The sequence below is a fragment of the Diabrotica virgifera genome, chromosome 10 (genome assembly GCF_917563875.1).
Source record: "Diabrotica virgifera virgifera chromosome 10, PGI_DIABVI_V3a".
In the NCBI taxonomy this organism is placed as follows: domain Eukaryota; kingdom Metazoa; phylum Arthropoda; class Insecta; order Coleoptera; family Chrysomelidae; genus Diabrotica; species Diabrotica virgifera.
Window position 1 is genome coordinate 32236649 of NC_065452.1, and position 13119 is coordinate 32249767.

General features: G+C 36.4%; 1 protein-coding gene across 7 annotated transcripts in view; it reads right to left on the reverse strand.

The window, feature by feature from the left end:
- Window positions 1–13119, reverse strand: part of LOC114335194 (mucin-5AC) — a 436134-nt gene that overhangs the window by 83927 nt on the left and 339088 nt on the right. For all 7 annotated transcript variants that reach the window (XM_050663155.1, XM_050663154.1, XM_028285392.2 and 4 more), the window contains 2 exons: window positions 6563–6711; window positions 3601–3821 (listed from right to left, as the gene is read on the reverse strand). In XM_050663155.1, coding sequence (XP_050519112.1) covers window positions 3601–3821; window positions 6563–6711 — 370 coding nt within the window. The remainder of the gene's footprint in view (window positions 1–3600; window positions 3822–6562; window positions 6712–13119) is intronic.

Genomic DNA, 13119 nt, shown 5'->3' on the forward strand with positions numbered 1-13119 from the left:
GAATAACACTCCTAAACACCACCTATAAAATCCTTGCAAACATCCTGCTAGAAAGAACCAAAAAATACACAGAAGAAATCTTTGGAGATTATCAATGCGGATTTAGACCGGGCCGCTCTACTATTGACCAGATATTCACAATAAAACAGATAATGAAAACATGCTGGGAATTTGATCGTGAGCTTCATCAGATGTTCATAGATTTTAAACAAGCATTTGATAGAGTATGCAGGGATAGACTGTGGACAGCGATGCAGGAACTTGGCTTTCCAAAAAAACTAGTCAGGTTGATACGGATGTGTATGGAACAGTTACGATGTAAGGTGAGAGTTGAACAACAATACTCGGAGACATTTGAAATAAACAATGGACTAAAACAGGGAGATGCACTTTCACCAAAACTCTTCAATTTAGCTCTGGAGCACATAATCAGAAGTGCAAGAATCGAAAAACCCAATACAGTATTTCATCTAGAAGGACCAAACTTACTACTGGCATTTGCAGACGATATCGATCTAATAGGTAACACACGATTAAGGATGAAGGAGACTTTCGTGAGGTTCGAGAAGGAAGCAGAGAAGATGGGGCTCCAAATCAACGAAAACAAGACGAAATATATGTATATGAGCCGCAATAACCAAAGCAGAGAATTGGTCAGAACATCACCATCGATGACTTTAACTTTGAGCGCGTTAGAGAATTCAAGTATCTTGGAACAACAATAACTGAAGACATTGTTGTTTATTTCACAAGAAATAAACAACAGGATACAGGCCGGCAACAGATGTTTTTTTGCCCTCCAAAATCTTATAAAATCAAAACAATTAACAAGACGTACGAAGATACAAGTCTATAAAACAATCATAGGACCCGCTGTGATGTATGGAATAGAAACGTGGACAATAACAAAGACAAACGAAGAGAGACTACTTGTTTGGGAAAGAAGAATCCTAAGGAAGATCTTTGGTCCTGTGCTGGATGAAGCATCAGGACAATATAGGATAAGAACTAACAAAGAGCTCGAAGAACTTTACCCAGACGCCAACATCATAATAGAAAAAAAGTCCAGAAGACTCCAATGGACGGGACACCTCAGAAGATGGACTTTGGTCAGAAGACATTCTGACCAAAGAACAGTAAGACTGGTGTGGGAGGAAGTCCCAACTGGAAGGAGACCACGCGGACGCCCTCGACTCCGGTGGCGAGATAATACAGCAGGAGACCTAAGCGCGATGAGCGTGGAGAATTGGATGGAGGTTGCTCAAGACAGAAAACAGTGGAGGCATGTTGTCGAGTCGGCTAAAACCCACGAAGGGTTATAACGTCACGGAGTAAAGTACTAGTATATTACTTTATGAGGCGGAGAAGCATGACTTTTCTTGATGCGCCCGATATTACGCGCCGAACGAAGTGAGGCGCGTAATAGAGGGCAAGTCAAGAAAAGTCGCTTCTTTGCCGAATAAAGTATACTATTTTTTCTTCAAACGTAGCAATTTTCAACCATAAACAGTACAATTCATACGCTATTTTTACTCGAAATTAACTGTGACAACTATCAAAGTCGTCTAGATGTTAGAAATTAAAATAATTAAGTCGTCGGTGGGATTTGCGCCTCCCTGGTTACAGTTGTTTGACAGTTGTTTGTAATTATTAAAGACAGCTTATTGTTGTTGCAACCGCAAGCGCAAATTTAGTGCGAAAATGGAAAACCTAAACGAAATTGAGTCCGCGGCTAATGATGCAGTAGCACGTTTGGGGCCCTCCAAGTCCGGAATAAAGTATCGGTTAGCGTACAAGCACTTCCAAGAGTGGTGCGATACAAGAGGAGTACGGCAAGTTACCGAAGACGTTTTACTGGCATATTTTAATATAATTGAAAATGAAAATAAATGTAAATAAATAAAATCCGAGTTAGTTATCAGAAAAAATGTGGATATAAGCAAATTTTTAAAGTTACGTACGTTTCTGAAAAAGACAAGCGAAGGATATACTGCAAAGAAGTCTAAAGTTTTCACTAAAGACGAGTATGATAAATTTTTGTTTGAAGCGCCAGATAAGTTGTATTTAGGATTAAAGGTAAAAAAAATTATATTGCAAAGCATGTAGTATACTCTACTAAATTATAAAAATATTTCAGATTGTTTTGTTAATTGGGGTTACCGGCGCCTGTCGATGCGACGAAATGGTAAAAATGAAGACTGTGGACATTGAGGATAAAGAAAATGTAATAATTATCAAAATCCCAGACAGTAAAACACGACAAATTAGATCTTTTACGATAATTGGTCAAAACTACATTAAACTGTATAAAAAGTATGCATCACTGCGGCCTGAAAATTTCACAGAAAACCGATTTTTTATCAAGTACCAAAATGGAAAGTGTTACCGAAGCGTCATGGGAATACATTCGATCAGCGCAGTAGCCCAAAAAGTAGCTAGTTATTTAAATTTAAACGATGCAAGCGCATACACGGGTCACTCTTTACGACGAACTTCAGCAACACTTTTAATTGATGGAGGCGGAAATCTAGAATGCCTCAAACGGCATGGGGGCTGGAAATCAAGCACGGTTGCCGAAGGATATATAGAGGATTCAATAAGAAATAAGAACGATAATGCTCAAAAAATTTTAAACCCTCATGATTCGCCAACATCGGGAATGATTGCTGAAAGTTTTGCTCGACCATCAGTATCATCAACAATTACCAATGCGTATCAAGAGTCGGGAACATTTTTGCACGGTTTCAATTTTGAAAATGCCTCATTAACTAATTGTACTTTTAATATTACTATAAATAAAAATGATGTTTAATTGTTGTTAATGACATTTGTATTGTTGCTTTGTGACATGTTTCATATTGTTGCCATGACAACATTTTTCCCTCCGCCGTAAAGAAATGGGAAAAAAAACTGCTGCCGGCGGAGACATCAAACTTTGACAGGATCAAGTTAGATAAGTAATGTCATCATTATTTGACGTTTGAAGAAAAAGTAATGTATGAGCGAGTAACAGCTAGTCTTAGGATAGGTGTGTGAGCACTGATAAATTTTATATCAATATAGGATTGCATCAGGACTCAGTGTTCAATTCTTATTTAGTCTTCTTAGTGCTAAATAAAATAACAGCCAAACAAGAGAGTAATATTCCCTGGTGTTTAGTGTATATTAATGATGCAGTGGAAATATTGAAAGCGACATAGAGCAAAGGCTGGAAAAGTTGAGGTTCTTGAAGAAAAAGGTCTAAAAATTAGCGCGACAAAGACGTAGGATCTAAAATGTTCAGTTAAAGATGGATTTACTTCTACTACAAATAAGAAGATGGTTATTAATGGTGAAATAATTATGAAAAATAAGTATCTATGATCAGTTAATGTAGCGTAACAGGGAAATGCATGTCATACAGTTAAGAACAAGATGGGTGAAATGGAAGTAGGTGTTGGTGTATTGTGTGATATAATTTCAAAGAAACTGAAAGGAAAATTCTGTAAAACTGCCATAAGACCAACTATTATGTAAGGAGCGATAGCTTTAAGAGTTAAAAAGAAGGAAGAACAACAAATGGATGTGATAGAAACAATAATACCTTAATGGATGGCTTACCTGTGTCTCATATTTGTTATTATTTTCATTATAGTCCGAAACAGTAGATTGTTGATAGATATCTTGAGGATTGATATTATTTTCTATATATACAGTATTTCCTCGTCTTGGTATTTCATTGCGTATGGAAGATGGTGTTACAGTCGATACTGGTGCTGTTCCCCTATAAGCTGTAGATGGCGAATTTTCATTGTTATATGTGTTTTCATTTGCTGGATATTCTGAAATTTTAAAATGATTTTTAAATGTATAACTTGTGTATAACTAAATGTATTTATACGAAAATTCGTATAATAGGAGAAGAAATCGATTATAGCGTGGCACTAGACGTATCATCTCACTAATTGAACTTATAATTTTTCTGATTTAAACACCCTTGTATAAAGACGGTTGTAATCTTCTGCAATAAAAACTGCTGTCATGTGTCTGGCTCTAGTGCTTTCCCGTGTTCAGCTGCTTTAATTGCTATTTCTACTTCACTAATTGCAATTGGAGGTCCAGTATTACATGTTTTTTTCTTCTTATTTTTGTATAGAAATGACTGTGTGTTTTTCAATGAGCATCCAATACGTTGTTTTTCCATCGTTTTCGTGGTCTTTCCATTGATCATCTTCCTATTGGGGAACTGTCTATCGCCGTCTTTACTATATTTATACCCTACTCTACTTATTTTTTACCCAGTCCTTGATATTTTCCACCTCTTGCATCTCCGTCCTACATCTATACGTCTAGCTCTGTGTCTAACCATCGACTTTTTTAAGGGTTTATATCTCTGCTGTTCCTAGCATTATTTTTGTTCTCTCTGTGTCGGATGGTGTTTCTGCCACGTATTATTGGTCTAATGACTGTTTTGTAAATTGTGCTTTTTATTTCTTTTCCGATATTTTTCTGATATTACTCTGATTTTTGTTTGTGTTGGTACTGCTCTCTTAGGTGTCTAGTATTTAATAATGATTCTTATTTTCCATAATACTAGGTTATGCTATCTAGAGTAATTACAGGGTGGATCGAGTAGCTCTAAGGCTACCACAGCCGATCCCAAACCAGGATAAAATATGGGGGGTGATTGGCATGGCAAGGTTAGCAACCAACCAATAGGACATAACTAATATTGCTCAAAGAAACTGGTTTGCCATTCCTATCCATTACATAATCCAATCTTCTAGGTTTATAGTGTTTTGCAACTTCTTTGACACTTTCTTGAAGATCCCGTCATATTTTTGCTCCAATATTTCAATTTCATCAACTTTTTCGCAAAGTACTCTTTGTCAATTTTCTTGTATTCCACTATGATCTTACCTTTCGCCTTCCTTCTCCTTTTTCTCCCAGTATTTCATCATTTATCCATCGTTCTTCTTGTTCTCAAATACTTGTCTTTGATTTCCTGGTTGATACCGTTTAGTATTAGAATGCTATTATATCCGTTGTGAGTAATACATTTATTTATTGTTTGTTTTGTGTTTTGTGTATCATTAATTCTTCTTAAATCATATTCTTCTGAACACAGCCACAACAATATCATAATACCTGAACAATCTAATAATTTTCTACCTTATACAGTAAAGACCTGTTTATCCGTGGGGTTCAGAGACACGGTTGTCGCGGATAAGCCGTAACTGGAAGTCAAATACATAACTGCAGAAAATAAAAATGTAGTTTCACCTTAAGGCTTTAATTTACAATTTTCAATGTGTACCTACTTACATTTTTACGCTTTTTGAAAGTAGTCTGGCAGTTGTTTCTGCTTCATTAAGTGGAAAACGTATTTTTTTTATTCTACATTGCACTTTACGCAGCATCAGTTTTTCAGCATCGTCCTGGTCGTCTAGATATTCTGGAAGTTCACTCACGTGACACAAGGCCGCTTTGTGAGTCACTCGTCTACCAAGTACAAGCTCCTTTTCTTCTTCATAGCCTGTTAAAGCCTCCATATCCGTTAAATGATCAAATCTTGCAGGTTTCCTGCATCCACATTCCCTACCTCAGGAACTGAGTTCATTAAACTTGTAAGGACAGGCAGTTCATTTTAATCTTCTCCAACTTCTAGTTCGACACAATTTTCAATGTTTGGTAACAGTTTTCTTCATGACTTAATAATTGTTGAAGACTTTACAGACTCCAACGCAGATGCAATTTCGTAAATAGAGTCGAGAATAGTGAATGACTTCCAATTTAAATCATATCCTTCTTCTTCAATCTTTGAGCAAAGTAGTGACGCCTTGGTCCATAGGCTGAACTAAACGCTAAATTTGGTAAATATTTTTCCGTGTTCAGACGTTGTCAATCAACAACACAGCTTTTTGTGGCAAATTGTTTGCTTTTAAATGTTTTTTGACTTCTAGTACAAATGTGACTTCGCACCACTCTTGAAATATTGTTTTACAAATTCATCCTTTCCTTTGCTTGAAGTGATCAACAGGTTGTTTTTCTTTTCTAGTGCCCTTAAAAGATCTAGGTTTTATGGTCAACTTCAGTTTGTGACTCTCTGTAGCGCTGCTGCAGGACATAATCGTTATCCGTTCTTTGCTGGATTTATGGCCCTCCTATTTTACCTTCACTTGCAAGAGCTAACGTCCAAGTTGGAAGGCATTTTCACAAGAGGCTCGATTCGTCTGCGTTATTAATGTGTACGTAGCTCAGATCATTTGAGAAAAGGAAGTATTTGAAATCTTTTCTTGACCTGAAGTCCTTAGTCAAATTTCTCACCTTTAATCTTTGGGTAATAAGCTTTCATTCATGCCTCATTTGTCAATATATCTGGTCTAATGACCGAGAAGTTGTGTTTCTGGGACAACATTTCTGGGACAGAGATACATGGTAATTTAAGGTTTTCACATTTTTTAAAAATGGGTAAAAATAATATTAAAAAAAAGCTTATACGGAGTAGCAGTTATTGCACTATTTACCTATGTACTATTATATTGCAAAATGATTGAGTGAGATAAAAGAAAAAGATATTTACCGTCTCTGTATATTTCAACGTCGTCTTCATAAAGAGAATAATAAGGTTCATAGCGGTTGTCGCTGTATTGACTTCCATTGTAAATGTTCCTTGCTGGGGCAGCAACAGCAGACACTGACGCTTGTTGTGGGGAAACAGGTTTTTCTTCACTAGTAACAAAAAAATATGTTATTAGAAAAATATGACTATTGATAGTTCTATAGAGACAATGATAAACTGGTGTTTGTTAGTGAATGACTACCATATGTTGTGCTATCAAGTTTAACTATGGATATCTTGAAGCTCCTGGCTAAACTGATCCAAATTTGTAGTATGAGAATAACGAAAAAATTTAGATAATAATAGCAAAAAATAGATATAGTCAGCATATTAGCATAGACAAGAACATGTATCAAACAAATGAATGGGGTACTATGGGAGAGACAGACCAGAAATACAAAGAAGAGAATATTATAACACCTTGGTACGTACTGCCGTGCTAAGCCCAAAGGCGGTAACTGATTTTTTATCGAAAATGAGATTGTTGTATTTCTACGTAGATTCTAGGTATTTAGAATATTTTTACCAAGTCCTTAGAGTTGTTGAACTATTATAATGGGTATCTAGAATATATTTACAAAGTCTTTGGAGTTGTAGAAGCATTATAATATAATGAAACCTACCTAGAAATACAAAAATTTCATTTTCGATAAAAAATCAATTACCGCCTTTGGGCTTAGCACGGCAGCGTAGTGTAATGACTTACGGATCAGAGAATTGGGATATAAACAAACAAATCAGGTCCAGAATTACAGCAATTGAAATGGAGTTTATGAGAAGAAGCTGTAGAGTAATAAGACTGGATCTTATTAGAAATGAGGAGAAAAAAGGAAGAATGGCAGCAGAACAAGACATACTAAGCCACATTAAGGAAAAACGTTTAACTTGTTATGGACAGGTGAGAAGAGTAGATCGTACAAGGTAGATATTAAAGATTTCGGATTGGAGCCTAATAGGTCAGAGAGAAAGAGACAGATCCCGAAGACCATAGAGGCATGAGGTGGACGAGGTCATGGACAGACGAGACCTTAGAGATGGAGAATGACAAGAAAGAAAGAACTACAGCCGTTGATTATCAATTTAAACACAAGAGGTAGACAAATTGTTTTTCAACGCCATAAACTGGCTATATAATACATCGAAGCAATAGCTTTTGCTATTTGCTATATGAACCACAAAAGTAATGTGCAATTACATTTGTTGTTGCAACTTTCATGAATCTTTCATGATCGTTTTTTTCAAAAATATTTTCATTTTTTCTTTCATTATTTTCTTAGATAGGAGATTTATATCAGGTACTGAAAATTACTTTCTTTTGTGTAAAAAAGTTACATCTCAAGAAAGCTACGGATCATTTTACTAGTGAGAAACTACTCCTACAAAAGGGTCTTTGAATTAACATAATAAATCAAAAAATCTAATTTACATATGAGGTTGTATGTAATATTGGATTTTGTCAAGAAACAACTGAAGAAGACTTTGAAGAGTTTACCATTGTCTCTATTAGTTTGTATGCTATTATCCCTTAATATTATTATTTTATTAAATCCATGCTAAATTTGGTCTAATATGTTCATAGAAGTGTTTAGGTCTAAAATACGTCTATCTATGTTAATAAATGGCTGGATACTATCAATTGTTGTTATATATTCCACTGGATGTTTTTTCATTAGTCGATAATGTACATTATAGAGTCTTATTCTGTAAATGGTATGGAAAAGAGACAAATTATAGTACATTATTACTACCTATACATGCTTATATACATAAATAACTATACAATAACTTAAAATATAATCTTTGGCATTTAGTAAGTTGTGTTGCTGAATTTATCAAGATATATTTTTCAAGATATCAATATTTTTCAAGATAAAATTGTAACATCTCAAAAATGGCTTATACCCAACACTATAAGTAAATATATACAATATAGCTACAGATTATTCTAGTCAGTTCAAAATCACGTAAGATTATTTGTACTTAGCACCTTGTGTGTGGTGAAATGTTGTCAGCGAAGAACACTCACCAAGTTAAATCTGGTGAGGAACTGCAAACATCTCCTCAACAACTTGGCAAATGATAATAAAGTGTCTTTAATATAAGTGAAGGGTCATAAAGGGGTGCATGGGAATGAATTAGCAGATCTGTTGACAAAGCAAGGCTCGAGACAAACCTTTGTAGGCCCAGAACCTTTCTGTAGCATCACTATAAATGCTACCAAAAAACGAGGTTCAGAAGTGGATGATAAGGAATCATGAAGAATCATGAAGAGAAATAAAGAGCCACTCAAGGGAAAATCTAGACTAAGAAAATAATCAAGAATATTGATAAAAACTCTCGGACAATTGGTGAATCTGAATAAACGAGAAATGAAAACAGTTACCGAATTGGTGACGTTTAAGGAAACACCTATACAAAATAGGTAAGTTGGTTGAACCATGGTGCGGAAAAAGTAGAATGGAGGAAGATACTGCAATATACATTCTACGCTACGCCATTGCAATGGTCTAAGAGTCTAAGCGATATGAGGCGGAAATATTCACTGGTCAACCGAGGATTGAACCAGAAGACATAGGTACTAAAACTACCAATAAGGAAACTGAGTTTAATGGAAAAAAACAAGGTTTGATACAAAAAGTGTACGAGAAAGTGCCAGGGATTAACGAGTTTAGGTTTAGTCCGAGCTAAGAAGACGAATAAGAAGAAAATATGTGTCAGTAAGGTGGAGGCCAAATGAATCCACTATATTTCATACATAACCTAACACTATTTACTTTGTAAATCAATTAAAAACAAATTTATAATGCAAGGCTGTATTTTTAACGATATAACATCTTCCGTGATTTTTAGAACATTTTATATATATTTAGAATATCAATTAGACCAGGGTATTTAGCACTAAAAACATAGGAATAAATCGATTTTTAAATACAGCACCTACAGACTTGCAACTTTTTGTATTGTGTTTAGGATGATGTCAGGAAAAAGTCTACTGTAGAAAAATGGGTGGAAATGCATAATTGCATTTTAAAATGCATAAAATGCATCCAAAAGTGTATACATATGTCAAAATAAGCATATTAATGTCCAGATTTTGTTACTCGGTAGTTTTTGGTGCCAAACACCTGGTGCCCAGGGTCACTGCTATGCCACATCACCTGGAGGTTCGAGGATTATCGGCACCAAATTGATGCAAACAGATGACTTGGAGGTTTTTGGAGTCGCTTAACACGAATACGCCATCAGAACTGATCCTCGAAGCACCTTTTGCCCAGTGTCACTGCGAGTCTTCTTGAGGTTCGAGGGGTTTCGGCATTAAATTGATGCAAATAGATTACTCAGGCGGTTTTTGGGGTGCTAAAAACGATTACGCCATCAGAACCGACACCCGGAGTACCTGGTGTCCAGAATCACGTCATCTTCTGGAGTATCGCGGGATTTCGGCACTAAATTGATACAAAGAGATTACACGAGGGGTTTTTGGGGTTACTACACAAATACGCTATCAAAACTGAACCCCCGGAGCTCCTGGTGTCCACGGTCACTGCTAAGGTACGTCATCTACTGGGGTTTCGAAGGTTTTCGGCCTTGAATGCATGAAAATAGATTACTAGACGGTTTTTGGGTCGCTGAATACGAATAACGTCGCTGAATACGAACAGTCGTAAACCATGGATCAGTGATCAAACATGTAAAATTATAGAACAAAGAAGGCAACTTAAAGTTGGCAGTTTTGATTTAAACGACTATCGAAGCTTATCAAGAGAAATCCAAAGAAATTGCCGGAAAGATAAAGACAAATATCTGTCTAACATTTGCCAGGAAGTAGAAATCCACTTACATTGAAATGAAACAAGAGATTCTTTCAGAAAGTAAAGTTACTGGCTCGGGATTTCAAACCCAGAAATTACGCTATAGAGGATGAGACAGGTAATATGGTAAGCGATATGGATGCGGTTCTGGAGACTTGGAAGAAATACTGCACAGAACTCTATAAAGCTGAAACCTCTAACATTAATCATATAACAGCACTGCAAGTCTCAACAACAACCCTAGAACCAGATATTCTAAGATCTGAAGTCGATGAAGCCATAAAACACCTTAAAAGAAATAAATCACCTGGTTGCGATGACATCACGGTAGAACTTTTACAGAAAATGGGTGAACATGGTCTCCAATTAATGTGGAGACTGTGCAATCATGTATGCAGAATCGGCAAATGGCCCAGTGATTGGTGTATCGCACTATTTACTCCCATTCATAAGAAAGGCGTAACCACAAAATGTAGTAACTACCGAACCATTTCACTAATTTCACACCCAAGTAAAATTCTGTTGAGAATCATCAAGTGTCGCATGCAGGCATACCTGGATAGACAAATACCACAAGAACAGGCAGGCTTCGTGAAGGGTAAAGGCACAAGGGAGCAAATTCTTAATATGCGACAACTCACTGAGAAAGCACGAGAAATCAAAATTCCGATGATCATCTGCTTTCTGGATTATCAGAAGGCATTTGACTGTGTAAATTGGACAGTTTTGTGGAAAGTTCTACATGAGATGGGGGTTCCTAATCATCTCTCAGCTCTGGTGAAAAGCCTATATGAGAACAGTGAAACCAGAATAAGAATTGAAAACCAAAGTCCGATCCTTTTAAAATAGGCAGAGGAGTCTGACAAGGATGTATCCTATCTCCAAGTCTTTTTAATTTCTATGGGGAATATATAATGAGAAAAGCACTCGAATAAAGCACAGAAAAGAAGATCTCAAATCTCAGATATGCAGATGATACAACATTAATAACTGCATCCGAAGAAGAAATGTCCAGCCTGCTGCAGCTAGTGGAAGCCGAAAGCAATAGATGTGGTGTCAAGATCAATAAAAAAAAACAAAAATTATGATAGTAGATTATTCCAATTCACTTCAGAGAACAGGAGCCTTGGACCAGTTTGAAGTGGTTAACGAGTTCAATTATCTAGGATCCTACATCAGTAATACAGGATCTTGTGAAACAGAAATACGTAGGAGAATAGGCAAGGCCAAAAACGCTATAAGTCGATTATCGAAAATCTGGAAAGATGGCTCCTTGTCGAAGAACACCAAAATAAGATTAGTACGTTCCTTAATTTTTCCCATATTTAATTACGGATCCGAAACATGGACAATGAAATCGGACGACAGAAAAAGGATTGACGCCTTTGAAATGTGGTGCTGGAGAAGAATGCTTCGGATCTCATGGACGGAACACAGAACAAATCACTCAATCCTCCAAGAACTTAATATTCAGACTCGACTTTCCTCTATTTGCCTCTGCACCGTTTTAAAATTTTTCGGCCCTATTGCAAGAAGAAGTGATGATAATCTTGAGAGACTTATAATTTAGGGAAACGTTGAAAGGTGCAGAAGTAGAGGTCGCTCACCTACTAGATGGACGGATCAAGTACAGAAAGCCAGTCGAAAAACATTCTCTGAATCCATGAGAGAAGCTCAGGACAGAAGCCGATGGAAAGAGATAGTTGCTGGTATTATAGGGAATCACGACACTCAGCAATGAGGAAACGACTGAGGAGGAAGGAATACGAATACACCATCAGAACCGACCACCTGACCACCTGGTGCCCAAGGTCACTGCTAAGGCATGTTAGCTTCTGGAGTGTCGAGGATTTTTGGGCACCAGGTGCATCGGGGGGTCGATTCTGATTGTGTATTCTTGTGCAGCGACCCCAAAAACCCCCGAGTCATCTGTTTGAATCAATTTAGTAGCGAAAATCCTCGAAACTTCAGATGATGTGCCTTAGTAGTGAACCAGGCATCATGTACTTCGGTGGTAGGTTCTGATGGTGTATTCGTCTTTAGCGACTCCAAAAACTCCCAAGTAACAAAATTTGGCCCTTAATACATTTATTTTGACATGTTTATGTACTTTTGGATGCATTTTATGCACTTTAAAATACAACTATGCATTTCCACCCATTTGTCTACAGTAGACTTTTTTCCTGACATCTTCCTGAACACAATGCAAACAGTTGTAAGTCTCTAGGTGCTGTATTTAAAAATCGATTTATTTTGTGCTAAATGCCGTGCTCTAAATACTGACAAGTTTAGTTTAAAACAGAAGATCTAAGTTTGACTTATGACTAATTTTATCGTATTTTACATAAATTTACACTCTAACGAATTCTATTGATTATATACATAAATAACGCATGCAGAGCTAGCTTTAAAACAAGGATGTTTTAACTTTTAGTTAAAACAAGAAAATTGACTGATTACTCAGCATAAACAATCTATATTCTTCTTCTTTTGGTGTCTATTCGTTTCGAATATTGGCGACCATTCTGGCTATAATTATTTTATTAACTGATGCTTTAAATAGATTAGTTGTTGTGGAGAACCATTTCCTCAAGTTCTTCAACCATGATATTCTTCTTCTCCCTATACCTCAATAACAATATAGCAAGAGAACAATAATAACATGGTGTATTTTGTGAAAACCTAGGGAAGATTTGGAACAGGATC